The sequence below is a fragment of the Xiphophorus hellerii genome, chromosome 1, assembly GCF_003331165.1.
Source record: "Xiphophorus hellerii strain 12219 chromosome 1, Xiphophorus_hellerii-4.1, whole genome shotgun sequence".
NCBI classification, from domain to species: Eukaryota; Metazoa; Chordata; class Actinopteri; order Cyprinodontiformes; family Poeciliidae; genus Xiphophorus; species Xiphophorus hellerii.
Genome location: NC_045672.1, coordinates 25,378,355 through 25,393,485, shown reverse-complemented (window position 1 = coordinate 25,393,485; position 15,131 = coordinate 25,378,355). Strand labels below are relative to the sequence as shown.

Here is a 15,131-nt window from a genome sequence, read left to right as displayed (position 1 = left end):
CTTCAAAATCGTAAGCTATGCTCCACGCTGTTAGCATCCATGTTTACTTCCGCAAACAGTGAGCGCTTCTTCTTCTTCTTATTCTTTTTTAAGGCTGGTCGGCAAAACACCGAGCACACTCTCTACGTGTGACGTTATTACGCCCTCTACTGCGCATGCGGGATACTTTCAGGTCGTTTGCAGTTCACGCTGGAGATCACATACAGGTCGTTTATATTTGGAAGTGTGAACGACCACGGCAAAAAAAAAAAAAAAAAAAATCCGATTTGACAAAAGATCGGAATTGGGTCACTTCAGGCTGCAGTGTGAACGTAGCCTAAAACTGTATTTCCTTACTGTCAGATTTTGGTTATTATGTTTTTTTCCGTGTTGAGAAAAGCACGCTTTGTGGTTTTGCACATGTGAAGTCTTAAGCCAGAAATGGCCTTCTCCTAATCATCCCTCTTCTGTCACTTTGAAAATCAAAATATTATATTTTCTGATGGCTCAGCATGTCAGCTGAAGACTTCTTGTGTGAAATCACTACAATAGTTAAGAATGTAAAATAGCCTGCAGGTACATACTTTATTTTATTATTTTTTTTGTTATTTATTAATTTTCTTGTGGGCTATATGTAAGCGTTACCCCCTTTTTGCTACTGCCTTTTTCCAAGATAAAATTGAGCACTGATGTAGTTCGTCTTCAGTGCCATTTATTACCAAAATTACATATTTTTTGATCCAGAAGAGAATAAATCACAGAGAACAAAATTAAATGTCAGTAAGATGCTGAAACTTGAAGAAGATTTTAACTTTTAAAAAGGGATTTTAAGAAAGTTTTGAGAATGTTAAATGGAAAGTATTTGTTGGCTATTCTTTTTATTGTGTCCTTTTTAACTATTCCTGCATGAATATATCTGCACTTATTGAATAGATTGTACTATATAAACATGAATGTACATATTAAACTTTACATAGGCTTCTTATAATTATGGGATGAACTGCTCCCATTCTGTATTCAGGTGCGTGCATGTGAGTCCACTAGGTATGCACATTTAAAGGAAAGACAGGGACAGGAAATGTTGTCCAAAAGGATTATTGACCTCTTTTCTTCTTTTCTTATTGTTTCATACTGCCAGAGCGAGAATGAGTTACAGCGATTATACATTCAAGGCCTGGGAAATGTTAATATGTCAGTGCACTTATTGATATTATTTTTGAACATGATTTTCTTTTTTTGTGTATGTATTACATGTAATGGAAGAATAGAGAACTGAGATGTGAATATTTATTGCTTCTGATAAATTAAAGTGTCCTTGCAGTGAAGTAACAAGTTTGTGTGTGTGATTTATTTTCATTTTCAGAACTTTATAGTTCAGAAAATGTGACATGAAATATTTTTATGGAGTGTGTGTTATGATGCATTTTAACAGAAATGTTATTTTGTTGATCTGAATTATAGAAGATTTTGATCAAATCTGTCCAGTCAAACTTTTAGTTATTTAAAAATAATGATCAAATGTACAGTACCAATAAAAATTAAGGAAATCATTCATGTTTCTTTAAACAATTTCATTGGTTTATTTCCAACTATTTGTTAGTAAGCTGTAACTATTGATTACTTTATGGATTAGTTTAATTTATAAAATGTTGTCAGAGGTGTTCAAAACTATCGAGGACCAAAATGTGAAACAATCTTATGAATAAATAAATAATTTTAATATGTTGTACATAATAATATACATGTAACAATTTAATTAAAAATGTAAATATTTATATTAAATAGATACAATTTGTTTTATGTTTTCTTAGATGAGCTAACACTTGATTAAATAAATACTTGTCCACATTTTAAGTCAAATAAAGTGAAGTTCCTTTGTGCAGAACATTTTAGCAATAATACCAATTATTAAACAAGCATTATATTTTGTCAAATGCCATCATCAAATATACATAAAAAATATTAATAAGTATTCCAATCATTATTAGTCAAAGGTAACTCTATATAAGTGAGTTTTTGACATGGATTTAAATTAATTTACTCAGTGTTTCAGCTGTTTTGCAGTTTTCTGGAAGTTTGTTGCAGATTTGTGGTGCATAAAAACTGAATTCTGCTTCTCCAGCCAAACATGAAAATCAATCTTAATGATTTAAAATTAAATGTTTTTTTTATACATATTTTCTTCTTATAAAAATCATTATATATAAAAAAGTTTAAAAATAATAAACTCATCATTTTAAACATTGTTGTTATTATGAATTATATTATATATTTTTCCTATTTCTTTGCCTATTTGTTTATTTTGAAAAGTTATGAAGGCTGGATTATACTTACACTGCAAAAACACAAAGTCTTACCAAGTATTATTTGTCTAGTTTCTAGTGCGTATATTATAATACACTGGAAATAAGGCAAAACTAACTTGCAAGTAACTTTTTTAACTCAAGAGTTCTTTACAATTGGGAAAGAAGTACTGGTTCCATTGGCAAACCGTTTTGCCTTGCTATAAGTGAAATAATGGTACTTTTTCATCAATATTGATGATTTATTTACTTAAAACAAGCTCCTAATTTTTGCAGAAATGTCACTTGTAAAGTTAGTTTTGTCTTATTTCAGGTGTGTTACGATATTCACACTAGAAACTAGATCAAAAATATTATACTTGGTAAATTTCGTGGGGTTTTTTTCAGTGTAAACCTTTCCTCACTAAATCTGTAAAAGCATTCAAAGCGGTGAGCATTTCCTTTTATGATAAAAAACAGGCTGTTTGAAATATTTCTACTGCTATTTTTAAATACACGTGTATGATGTGATGTCGATATCTTAATTTCCGCAAAAAGACGTAAAATAATTTTGACCTACTTCCTCACACAACAGTGTCATTGTAATTGCATGGCATGGTTTGCGTACGTGCGCACTACTTTCAGGAAGAAAACGTGAGAGGCGGCGTGTGCATATTTGAGGTTGTACTTCGGTCATGAGAAAAAGCTAAGATGGCGTCTCGTTAAGATGCACAGGATGGCCTGAAGAGAGTGATGATGTTGATCGGGAAATGATTTATCACGACAGTAATTGAGAAAGTTTGAGATTCTCGTTTAGTATTAAACGAACATCAGCCACTCATACATTAAGCCCGTGCGGTTGGCAGAGCGGTGTGTATGGAGAACCGAAGCTGAAAACGGGTCAACTTTGCTAGCCAACAGAACAGGACCGAGCACAGCTGGTTAGCTAACCACCAACAGAGGAAGGAGTGCGGCCACAGTCTTTATCATACCCCGGGACATCGAGGTGTCTTCGGGTCAGTCACAAGAATTCAGCTAGACACTTGTACTATAACGGACTGGATATATAACTGGATTTTTGTTAATGAAAAATACTTTATAGTCGACATTACCAGCGCTGTGTAGTCATGGGTTAGCAGGTCTGCGGTTACATTGTTGACTCCTTCAAGCCACCCAGTTAACGTTAGCAAACGGATGCTAGTTATCTCCACCAGTGGGAGGCAGTGGGACGGTGCTGCTAGGAAAATTTGGAGGCCTTGATGCTAACCCAAGCTGTTAGTGGTGTTATGGCCTCTCGTTGCTGGATAATGGACGTTAACTCGGGTCATTGTCACCAGTAGGAGCAGATGAGTGACGGATAATTTAGCTTCACGGCTTTTGTTTTTTAATACTAACCGTGTTTAACGGCTGTCGCTAAAGGTAAGCTTAGTGTTTTACGTCAGTTCTCACAAGAACTTGCTAACACTGTCAGCTAATGGGATAAAATAACGAAGCTGGTTTGTATCGACATTAAAGTGAAGCTATGAGTCATTTTTGGCTTAATATTGATGTTTTATGATAGAATTGTAAACCAAGCCCTGCCCACTTATAAGTGGAGATGCCTTTCTGGCCTTTTAATGCATCAGGGTTCATTGACTCAACGCCATTGTTTGTCTGAAGGCCCGTGAAAAATATAATTGACTCTCATTGAAATACTTACATCAAATTGAGTTTATTTTAAGATTATTTTTCATGAATATTCCCGAAATGGATCCAAACCTGCTTCCAAACTCGGTCTGATTGTTGCTGTCTTCTCACATTAATCAACAAATGCTATCATCTGCTAAACATTTGCCTTTTTTTTTGCTTATGGTTGTGGAGTAAAACTGATAAAGTTTAAGGTTTTGTTTACAGCGTACCTTCATGTTTGGTGATTGGTAGCACTCATTTGTCTTCTGTTTGGATTTGCTGAAGTAGGCCTAAGGATTGCTGTGATCACTCTTCCCTATTTTGTCTAAAAGAAATAAAGCAAAAATTATGGTTGGTTAGTAAATATAACCACCTTCAGACAGCTAAATATAGCCAGAATTAGATGGGACGTATGTAAATATATAAACATGAAAAATGGCTGGTAGATGTTTCCATGTGTTAAGTAGATAAGAAACACCACTGTTACGCAAATTATTGCTGTCAGCTCAGGTAACTGTTGTTATGCTGTTAGGTAATGTTTGAAATTGGACTAAAAAGGTGTAACTTGAGTCCTTACTGGCCCCTCATGTGCTGGGGTTTGTTTTGTTGTATCTGATGTTGGGGGAGGGGATTTCCTGGACAATAAATTGCATCCTGGGGTTTTTCCATCAATAGAGAAGCAAAGATTATAGAAACTACTGTCCTGTGAAAATAATTGAATTGGAAAAATGTGAAATATTTGAAGGAACCATCAAGCTAGTAGTAAAATGAGGAAGTAGTGATTTTGAAAGACTAAACATGTTAGGTATTGTTTGAATAAACTAATTGAAGTTTGAAATTTTAATTTTATTATATCCTTTACTCAAATTTGTTTTGTTTTCCTGTCAGTGGAAGGATTTGTTGTAATATCTGTCAGGTAATGAAAACATGTTTTGGCTGCTCAGAAATGTAAACTTTTGGCTACAAATGGCTGCACAGATTCAACAAACAGAAATATTGATAACATTATACCCACTTGTTTGTGTGTAAAGTTGTTTAACTAGTTTTTTTTGTGCTTTTCCTGTTGTCAGGGAAATGGAAGTGGAAGAGTTCATCCCCCCTCCGGAGTGCCCCGTTTTTGAGCCGTCATGGGAGGAGTTCCAGGATCCCCTGGGCTACATCGCCAAGATACGTCCAATCGCAGAGAAGTCTGGAATCTGCAAAATCCGACCTCCGCCGGTAACTACCTGCTTTTGTCTAATTTACGTTGCAGAAACTGGATGTTTTACATTTTGTGGCCTTTAAAAAATGTTAAAAGAACTCTGCCCTTCCCTTCAACATGTCTCATCTTGATGTAGACAGTTCTCTTGTCATGGAGAGAACCATGAGCTCATCATCTGGGCTTTCTCTCATTGCTTAAAGAGATATTAATCACTTTGCATGTAAATGAAGAAAAAGAAATCTCTGACTTATTCTTTTTCTCATTATTGTGGCATTTAGTAAATAGTTTGAATGATCAAAATCTTTTCTGACTTAAAACAAGAGACGTTTGGTCAGATGTAACTTCAGACAGCCTGGAAAAAAAGGCTTATGTCTTTTTTTAAAAATTTGGTGTATGTAACTATTTGTAAATTTATGAATATTTACAGGGGAGATCTGACATTTTTTAGCAATTGCCTAGAAATTTGTTATTAGTCTATAGTAAGATGTGATTTTCCTCTAGATAAGTGTTTCTTATTCAATAACATTAGCTGGAAAGCCACATCTAAGCAATAATTAAGCTCAATCTAAGCACAACTTTCCAGGATAATTCACAAGTTAAAGTATGAATTTCTTTGCTCTCACTCAGGACTGGCAGCCTCCGTTTTCGGTGGAGTTGGAAAACTTTCACTTTACTCCTCGCATCCAGAGGTTAAACGAATTGGAGGTAAGGCTCGTCCTCACTCTAAACTTTGTCCTCCAATAAAAACTTGCTACATTTTCCAGACGCATTTTGAAGCAGATGGTTGTTATTGTGTCTCAATTTAATTTCATGCAGCACTAAATGTTCTGCAGCTGTGCATCATGCTGCATCTGTTTAGCCGGAATCGCGACGTTATTTGGGACCGTTGTGTTCTCATTTTAGGCTGAGACCAGAGTGAAGCTCAACTATTTGGACCGCATTGCCAGATTTTGGGAAATTCAAGGTTCTTCTTTAAAAATCCCACATATCGAAAGGCGCATTCTGGATCTGTACAGTTTGTCAAAGGTGAGTAAATCAACATTCGCTGAGGAATGTCAGCTGTTTGTTTATTTGAGAGGATTTAAACGGTGTATTTTTTAATTTTTCCTCAGATTGTGGCGGATGAAGGAGGCTTTGAGCTGATCTGTAAGGAACGACGATGGGCTCGTATAGCGCAGCGGCTCGGCTACCCTCCAGGGAAGAACATCGGGTCTTTGCTGCGCTCACATTATGAGAGGATTGTCTATCCATTCGAAATGTTCCAGTCTGGCGCCAGCCTGACGGTATTACTCCACTCTTAAGTTGTATTTTGCCAATTTTTTAAATGAAATTGCAATAAATTTAAAATTTAAAGAGGCAGGTTATTGTGTTAATAAATAATCTCCATTTTGAACGAAGACTGTTATTTTTTGTTTGATTTGAAGCATTGCAAGCCAAAGCACTATGATGGAGAAGATGTGGATAAGGAGTACAAGCCTCACTCCATCCCGCTGCGACAGTCTGTGCCGCCGTCTAAAATGAACAGCTACGGACGCAGAGCAAACCGGTGCCAGCCTGACGTGAGTCACCTGCTGCTGCTTATTTTTTATACCTACATACCTCTGGTACCAGTAATGCTTCGTGTAAAACTGTTTTTGATGCACACTATCCAACTACACCTTTCTTCTTATTGATTAATTGTTTTAATATGAGGGAAATTAGAGAAAATCATGTAGTTTACCAGCGATGATCCATCACTCAACACAATTCAAATCCATCTGTTTGCTTTTATTGTCTATGTTTTTCACCTTGCAAGCTACAACTTCAGTTTGTTCATATATTCAACATATATGAACGTTTTACGGACTGTTGAGTCTATAAGAAACTTGTTTTTATGCCATCTAGGAATTTCTTTGTATTTACAGTTCTTGTGCTCAATCGGTAATTGGGTAGTTTTGCCACTTTTGGTTATGACTAAATAATTTTGAGAAAATGAATGAAAGTCTAATTAGAAAAAAACCTCACCTTTTCAGCTCCTTACAAAACTTTCCAGTTTTTTTCCACCCCTGTTTTCTCACATTAATACCGGAAAGCTTAATAATTTTATTATTTTTTTGAGGTCTTGTGATAAACCAAGACTGCTCTATATAACTAGAAAGGTTAAGAAAAAATATAAATTTTTATTTTTTACAAATGAAGTTAAATTGTGCGGCATACATTTGTATTCAACTAATTTTACTCCAATTCTTGTTTTACAGAAGAGTTTAACTTCCAGAAGCGATATCTCGTTATGACAAGAGAGTTTCTCGTTAAAACGAAATATAAAAATTCCCTCCTGACTTGTTAAAAAGACATGAAGGATCTCGTTGCGACTCTCCTTCTCCTCACCTTTTCCTCTGGACGACATCTAAGAATCCCAAGAGGTGCTGCGTTTTATTGTTTAAATCTTTATTGTTTTTAAAAGAAGATATTTTGGTTCAAACCAGAGATAAGTCTGTTTTTTTAATCTCGTTTAAACACGATATTGTTCCTAAATTTATTTTCAAGCTCTTGCATTCAAACGCTTCTGTACAAAATAAAATTCAGTATATTGATTTGAAAAGTCACCTATTTAGTGCTTCTCCTATTTGAATATACATATAGTTGTTCTGTTGAAAGCCTCAGGTTTTTTATTATTATTATTTAGTAAATGTTCGTGAACAATTTGATTAATCAAGCACATGGCACATAAAGTTGTGGAGATACTGTTATAAGCTAAGTTTTTAACAAATTTAGAGACGATGCAAACCTTAAATATACTCCAGAGTAATGTTTGCCACGTAGAAGAAGGCGCTGTACTCAGATGAGACCAAAATAAACCCTTTTTTTAATATATAAAGTACACTGTGGTGGAAACGACAGGGAAGCTGGATCTGATGAAACGATGGCTGGAGATGAATATTACAGTCCTGCTGGAATCACAGCAAAACTTGGATCTGCAAAGTATTTACTGAGGAGGCTGGGATACAAATGCAAAGCTCTGTTTTTAGACTCTTATCTGTGAAGATGTCACTTTGCTTTCTTCTATTATTCATGTTGGTTTGTTACATAAAAATGCATCAGAAATTAATATAAAATTATAAAAATTTGAAAATTGCAGTAAAATGCATCAGAAATTAATATAAAATTATAAAAATTTGAAAAGGTAGGATGTTAACTTTTTTTAAAATATATTTTGAATATGCAAATTATACCTAGCTTGTTGCATAATATCATACATCTCATAAATCTCAAAATAACAAATGAATTTTAAGGAAACACGATACTATAAAACACCAAAACCAGGAAGAAAATAGCTGACATAATCAAAAAGGAGCGAGTAGAAGTATAGCTTATTGGTCAACAAAAATAACTAGAAAATGTGCATTTTCTGCGAAAATGCAGTGTGAATGCTGTATGCTCAGTGTTTTTGGTAAAAATGCAAAAATCCCACCCGAACTGTATTTGAAATTGGTGCAGAAAAGCTAAATTTGAAGGTCACAACAGTTTATAAGCTAATAAAGTAAAACTCGCTAAAATACTAATGATCACATCTAGGCTAGCACCTGCATGTTGACCTACAGTAACACAATCCATGCACACATGGGGAAAACAATACATGTAAATCTAAAATTAGCTAAAAAGCTAAAGCTAGCTTAAAAAGTAATGCTAGCACTGAGGCTAGCAGCTAGCATGGTGGCTACAAAAAACATTCTACATGCAGTATAAATCCCAGAAACAGGAACTCTTTATACCTGCCCATATGATCCCATATATACATACACTCCCTAGTTTCTTTTTTCCACCAGGGTCTGCATATGAAAAAGTTAAACCACTTTCTGGGCAGGAATAAACACCTTGAGTGAGAAACATGCACCCAAGTTAGAACCGTTCAGGTAAAATTTGTGCTGCCAGGTCAAAGTTCAGTCAGCTTCTAGTCGCATCTTCTTGTGAACAACCATCCACATTTGAAGCCAGCGTCATGATTTCAACTTTTTGCTCCACCTGAGTCGTCATTGTGTTGCATTGGAAGCTGAAGCCTCTCATGCTCGCTGCGCATGACGGCTGCCTGGATCTGCTCTTCATGAACCTCAGCGCCAACCATGCTGTCCACATGTGCTGCTCAGCTGCAGAGCATTTTTCAACCCGGACGGCTCACGCTGTGGCAATATGTGGATTCATTTTGGGGAAATCACATGTAGACATTAGTTTTTTTTATGGATATCCTGATCACTGCAAGGCAATCATTTCAAAGGTCTGTGTTCTCATGATATCGTGATTGTAGATTTTGCTGGACGATAAATTGTCCCAGAAATTATTGCTCTAAACAGTAATATTGTTGTTTTTAGACCATTAACAAGTTTAGGGATGCACAATATATTTGCAATCTCGTTATCTGCCGATATTAGTAATTTTTTTTAACATATCTACAAAAAAAAAACCGCTGGGCCGATACGAACAATCGGTATTTATTTTTATCCGTTTCTAGTTGGGTTTTTTCTAAAGGTGTCAAAACAGTACAGAAAAATACATAATACCGATAGACATCGGTTATCGCCATAACGGCAATATTAATATCGGATATTGATATTGGCCCAATTTTCATATTGGTGCATTCCTAAGTTATGTAATGGTAATGGCATTATAAACGGCATTAATAAACGTTAAATTCTTATGAACAATTAACATTTGGGGAACTGGCAGACATTTAAATATGCAAAATAAATTAATAAAAACAGAAACAACCAATAAAATGGGAACTGAAGTTTCTGTAAACAAAAATTTCCTTCAAACAAAATAGATAGTTGAGACTGAAGAATTTTATCATCCAGTTTTTTGTAGAAAAAGAAAAAAATGATAAGTCATTAAAATGGAAACTATTGAGTTTAACTTAATTTATCATGTGATTAATTGATTTACTGCTTATTGTAACAGGCCTGTTCTTAAGTAAAAAGAAAAAAAAACATTAAATGAATGATTGTTGCTGTTAATCTGCTCCCTACTCAGTCAGAAGTGGAATTAGGAGTGGACCAAAAATCAAATTCTGATCAGAAAAATCTTAGTCGACTCAGAAAATGTTGTAAGTCTACCATCTTTTAAACGTTCTTTTTCTTTTCTCACATTTTCTTCTGGAATCCAGACAGAAACGCACTATAGGTATAGTGGGGTTTTTTCCCCCCACACTCTTTATCTTTCTGGTCTTCCAGGAAACATTTGAGATCTATTTTAGTGTTTCCCCTTTTCTACAGCTTTTAAAAATTAGACAGTTTTAAAGTGTTTCTTTATATCTGACAGGTTGAGTAACTTTGGTGATTAAAACTGATTTTCCAATACAATATCAGCGCACCATAAGACTGAACACTTCACTTGCTCTTTAGTTTTTATGAACTGTAAAGCCTGATGTTTGATCATCAGCCAAATGAATAAACTCTGCGGTCTTATTATGAACGTCAGGTGTGTTTTCTGTGTTTAACGTGAGCTGCGACTATAAATGAGTTTTTTCCAGCGAACTGAATGGCGTCAGACGAATGTTTGTGTCCAGAAAACGATTCGGTGCACTCAGAGCGGATTCCAGCTTGCTTGCTTCCCATCCTGCTGCTTTGCTTAATTCTGCCGTTATTGCTTTGTGCTTCTGGGGTATTTTGTTCTCTGCTCACATTCTTATGCTTTCCTTTGATGCTTTCTCATCCAAATATACAAAAAGGAAGTTATTTTTACAAGCTGCGTGATGTGAAAATGTGTTTTACTCTGTTGTTTCTATTGCACACACAGCTTCTGGATCAGGCTATGTCTGGTTATTACATTCCTATTTTTACATGCATATTTATGTTTCTCCATTTACATTTTTCTCATTTTTGTTGGTAAATTTTGCAAACTGAATTAAAAGCGATAGACGTAGGACAGCGTGTGAGGATGACCATATCCCAAAAATCATGTAATGTTCATTCAGTTAATGGGTTATTCTCTAGTAAAATATCACTGCACCTGTTTGAGTTTGAACATAATACCCAGATATTCTGCTTTCAGTTGTCTGCAGCCTTTTTGTTTTACTAAAGCAACCAAAAATTAGACTGACTTGTCATTGTTACATACCGGCGCATACATTAAATTAGAATAAACATAATCAAAATGTTGTTATATGCATACTCGTTTGGATTTACATGGAGTGTGCCAGATGTATTTTTATTAATTTTGATGATTGGCAGTAGTGTGTTTGTGATTTGTTTTTTTAATACATTTTGAATAGAAACACTGAAAAAGCACAAAACATTTATAAAACATTACATAGCAGCAAACGTTGTCAGTAGAAAAGATTACATAGTTAAATTCTACAAAGGCTTTCAAGTCTGGAATAATTTTTCATAAGAAAATTAGCTTGAGGAAAATGAAATGTGTAGTCTGAGATATTTAGCCCTTTAAGCCTTTTATAGGCTAGATTTTCCCCTATTTAATTTATCTCGAGATGTTCAAATTCTCTTTAAGCACTTTTTCAGTAATTCTCTTCTAAGTAATGTTTTTGTTCACTAGATTAACTAATTATTTATTAATATTGCCTTAATTTCAAATTGAAAAATGCATTATTGAAAGGGAAATCAAATGATCTTGTAACTCATTAATTCAAAGTCTTCAAATTATTTGACATTGAATAAAAAAAAACATTCAACTAGTAAAACTGCGATAATGTGATGTGGTTGAATATTTTGGTTCACCTAAGAACCGAAATCAGTCAAAAAAGTTAGTATATTTTTGTTAATTTTGATGATTATGGCCAACTTCAAATAACAACCCTATTCTGTTTGAACAATTGAAACAAAAATGTTTTATTTAAAAAAAAAAAAGAAGAAGACAAGAGTGCAGATTGCACAGTTCAAGGTTTCCCCCAGAAAACTTGCTAAGCCCGGTGGTTGGGCGCTCGGCAGTCATTCATCCAGCAGCCCGTCGTGTTTTTGAGTTTAAAAAATGCTTAAAGTTGTCAGGAAATTTGAAAATATCAGTTGATAATTATGTGTGATTGGAGGATTAATACCTGAACACCAACCATAAAGTCTTAAAAATGCAAACATTTAAAAAAAGAAACTTGGATAAGCAATGCTTAGCCTGGAGGGGGCACAAGTAAAGCCTGGTGGCCCGCCAGACTTATAATACACTGGGGGAAACCCTGCAGTTGTCATATAAACAGCCATGCCACAAATGCTACAAGAAGCCAACTGATCAGAGAGGCTTTTTCCAGACACACTGATGGAAATTTGAGTGAAAGGAAGAAAAGTTTGGTCAGAAAAAGTTCACTGCAACCGTTTCATTCTTTGCATTGAGCCACTCCCGAACCAGAGACAACGCCAGAAGCATCTCAAAGGGAGAACAGATTGTTGCCCAGTGGTGCAGAAATCCTCTCGTGCATTTAGGTTAGAACCCAGGGTGGCAGAAGCTGCTAGAAGTCCAGCCTGACACAGTTAGCGATGATTGAGGATTCATGTCGTTTGCAGATGAAGGTGCAGCCGTGTACCTGGAAACTTTAAAGGACTTTTTGCTTCCCTCTTCTGCCAAAATGTCAATTTTTTCCCCCCAGCAGGACAAAACTTCTACCCACACTGCCAAAAGGTCCAATACCTGCTTTAATTACTGCTGTGTTAAGATTCCTGTAAAGTGGTCTCAACGTAAACTTTGCAGAGGATCTGTGAATATACAACTGGAAAAAAATTAAGAGACCTCAGCGCTGAACCCGACTAAAAACCTCCTGGTTATTCCATATTGATTTCTGAAATCCTCCTGAGTTAAAACATTAGTATTGTTGTTTCTAAATGAATATTTGCATTATTTGAGGTCTGAAAGCTGTGCATCTTTTTCATTATTTTGACCACTTCTCATTTTCTGCAAATAAAAACTAAAATTCTGCTTGGAATTTTGGAGACATGTTGTCAATAGTTCATAGAATAGAAGAACAATGTTTATTTTACTCAAACATTTACCTATAAAAAGTAAAATCAGAGAAACTGATCATTTTAAGTGGTCTCAATTTTTTCAGAGCTGTATTTTTCAATGCTATGCTGCACTGATGCAGCAATTAATGCAAAAGGAGCCATAATCATCAAAACGATCAGGAGCAGATGCTCAAAATACATCTCTGTGTAACAAATAAATACACATTTTGAATCAAAACACTAAAATGCATTACATTTTTGATAAAATTACACTTGTATAGTTCAGTGTCAACTTCCCTTCTAAGCTGTTAACTGCACCAAAGTGCTGACAGGATCCATAAAACCACCAGTGGAAAAAAAACCACATAAATTGTTCATTGAAGCAGAGCGGTCTTTCACAATGTGGACATCAATTTTCCACTGATGATGATTAAATATTTCAGATAAAATATCTCCTGTTAAACTGGGTCTTTGTCCTGATTATAAAAGTTGCTAGTGAAGCTTTAGTTCTCATTCTTTTTCCACTGTTGAAAACACTCAGCTGTACTGGACAGATTCAAAGGTTTGGACCCAACAAATTAGTTTCCACATCCTCAGATTTATCTTCTTCATGCTGGCATACTGTTTTATCTTGGTGTGCATGAAAAGCAAGATTGTAAGTAAGCATTTAATTGCAGAACTTAAGACTTTTCAAATATTTAGATTTTTGTCTTAAAAGCTGCCTCATTTAAAATAAATATCTGGATGCAGCTGTTTGTTTGCCTTCCACAAAGAGGAATTTGATCGTATTAAATTGACATTTAGAACAGATTATTACATTTTCTAAAACAAAACTCGATCTTTGGTGGCCTCAGAACATTTTAATCTGTCAAGACTGCAAATGAACAGACAAAAACACTTTAAATGAGGCAACTCTCTCCAGAACATTCTGGTAAAGGAATATAATGTGCAGATGTTGAGAGATGTTTTATTCTGGCTCATCTTTTCCAGACTTTACTCCCTGCCACTTTCCATTTTCCTTGTCTTAGTTTATTGTTGCTGTTATTGTCTCCCCTTGCAGGGTCCAGAGGATCTGGCCCCCCATCCTCTCACCACTGGCTCTCAACTCATCTCTGCGGTACTGCCCCTCTGAGCAAAAGAGCTCACTTTCCGCCCCCTCTTCCCTCCTTTTGCTGTCCCTAACCCACCATACCTAAAAAAAAAAAAAAAAAAAAGTCTCACTTGTTTTAAAGTACTAAAACATTACCATGCAATCAGGAATGGGGTGTCGTTTCAGCACAAAAAGCAGTAATTATTAAAATTGCGGTTATCAGTTTTAGCCTTATTGTGTAAAGATGTATTGCAGAGTTTTCAGGTTTTTATAGATGTTGCCAGCTGTCCCCGTAACCTTTTTTTAGCCTTCTATACGTCTATAAAAAACATTGAAACTGCTATAAAAAACTAACTCTTCCAGGGTATTTTTGACTCGCTTTGCTCTCTTTCTTTCACCCATACTCTCTTTACTAATTCTTGCCTTTAAATGCTTACTTGCTGAGCTGTCCATGTCCTAATTTTTTGCATTTCCTTTGATTCGGCCTGCTCTGCTATCACTTCAGATGCCAACATGTGGCTGCATGGGTTCTCATTTGAGTGCATTTACGTAGACCTATTAAAAATACTTGTTTAATTAACTACAGAGTACAATTTGTGACTAAAAATAGTCAAATTGGTGAAATTTGCTTCTTTTTTTGCTCGTTTTTAGTTGAAGCTAACACTTCTGTGAGTTTGTCCTACATCATCATGCAAATTTTCTTTTGCTTTTTCTGTTTTCGCTTACAAAAGTGTCAATAGTATTAGAAAGTATGAAGCAAAATTGGAGGAATGACAGAGTTGCAGCTGCATGACTGAAGGACTTGCAACTAGAGATGCACCGATCAGATTTGTTGCAAATTCCTAATCACCAATTTAAAAAGTTTTCACCTACCGCTCTTGCTTTTTAAAAAAAAAAAAATCAGATTCTGGTTCTCATTCAGAGGTATAACTAACTCATAGTGTTATTTGTGACTGTTATTTAGACACTATTAGCTTTAAAAGGGTTTAAATAGT

The 15,131-nt window shown here is 35.2% G+C and overlaps 1 protein-coding gene across 4 annotated transcripts in view; it reads left to right on the top strand.

Annotated features, from left to right (window-relative positions):
* Nucleotides 1–2,946: 2,946 nt before the first annotated feature.
* Nucleotides 2,947–15,131, top strand: part of kdm5c (lysine demethylase 5C) — a 31,641-nt gene continuing 19,456 nt past the window's right edge. Inside the window, exons 1-8 of one of the 4 annotated variants that reach the window (XM_032545448.1) lie at nucleotides 2,947–3,277; nucleotides 4,818–4,845; nucleotides 5,000–5,147; nucleotides 5,758–5,835; nucleotides 6,034–6,156; nucleotides 6,243–6,413; nucleotides 6,555–6,689; nucleotides 14,107–14,163. In XM_032545448.1, the coding sequence (XP_032401339.1) occupies nucleotides 5,004–5,147; nucleotides 5,758–5,835; nucleotides 6,034–6,156; nucleotides 6,243–6,413; nucleotides 6,555–6,689; nucleotides 14,107–14,163 (708 nt within the window). In that variant the 5' untranslated portion in view covers nucleotides 2,947–3,277; nucleotides 4,818–4,845; nucleotides 5,000–5,003. Of the gene's footprint in view, nucleotides 3,278–3,317; nucleotides 3,681–4,817; nucleotides 4,846–4,999; nucleotides 5,148–5,757; nucleotides 5,836–6,033; nucleotides 6,157–6,242; nucleotides 6,414–6,554; nucleotides 6,690–14,106; nucleotides 14,164–15,131 lie in introns of those variants that run through there. The other 3 variants (XM_032545274.1, XM_032545360.1, XM_032545533.1) reach the window with 3 other exon arrangements.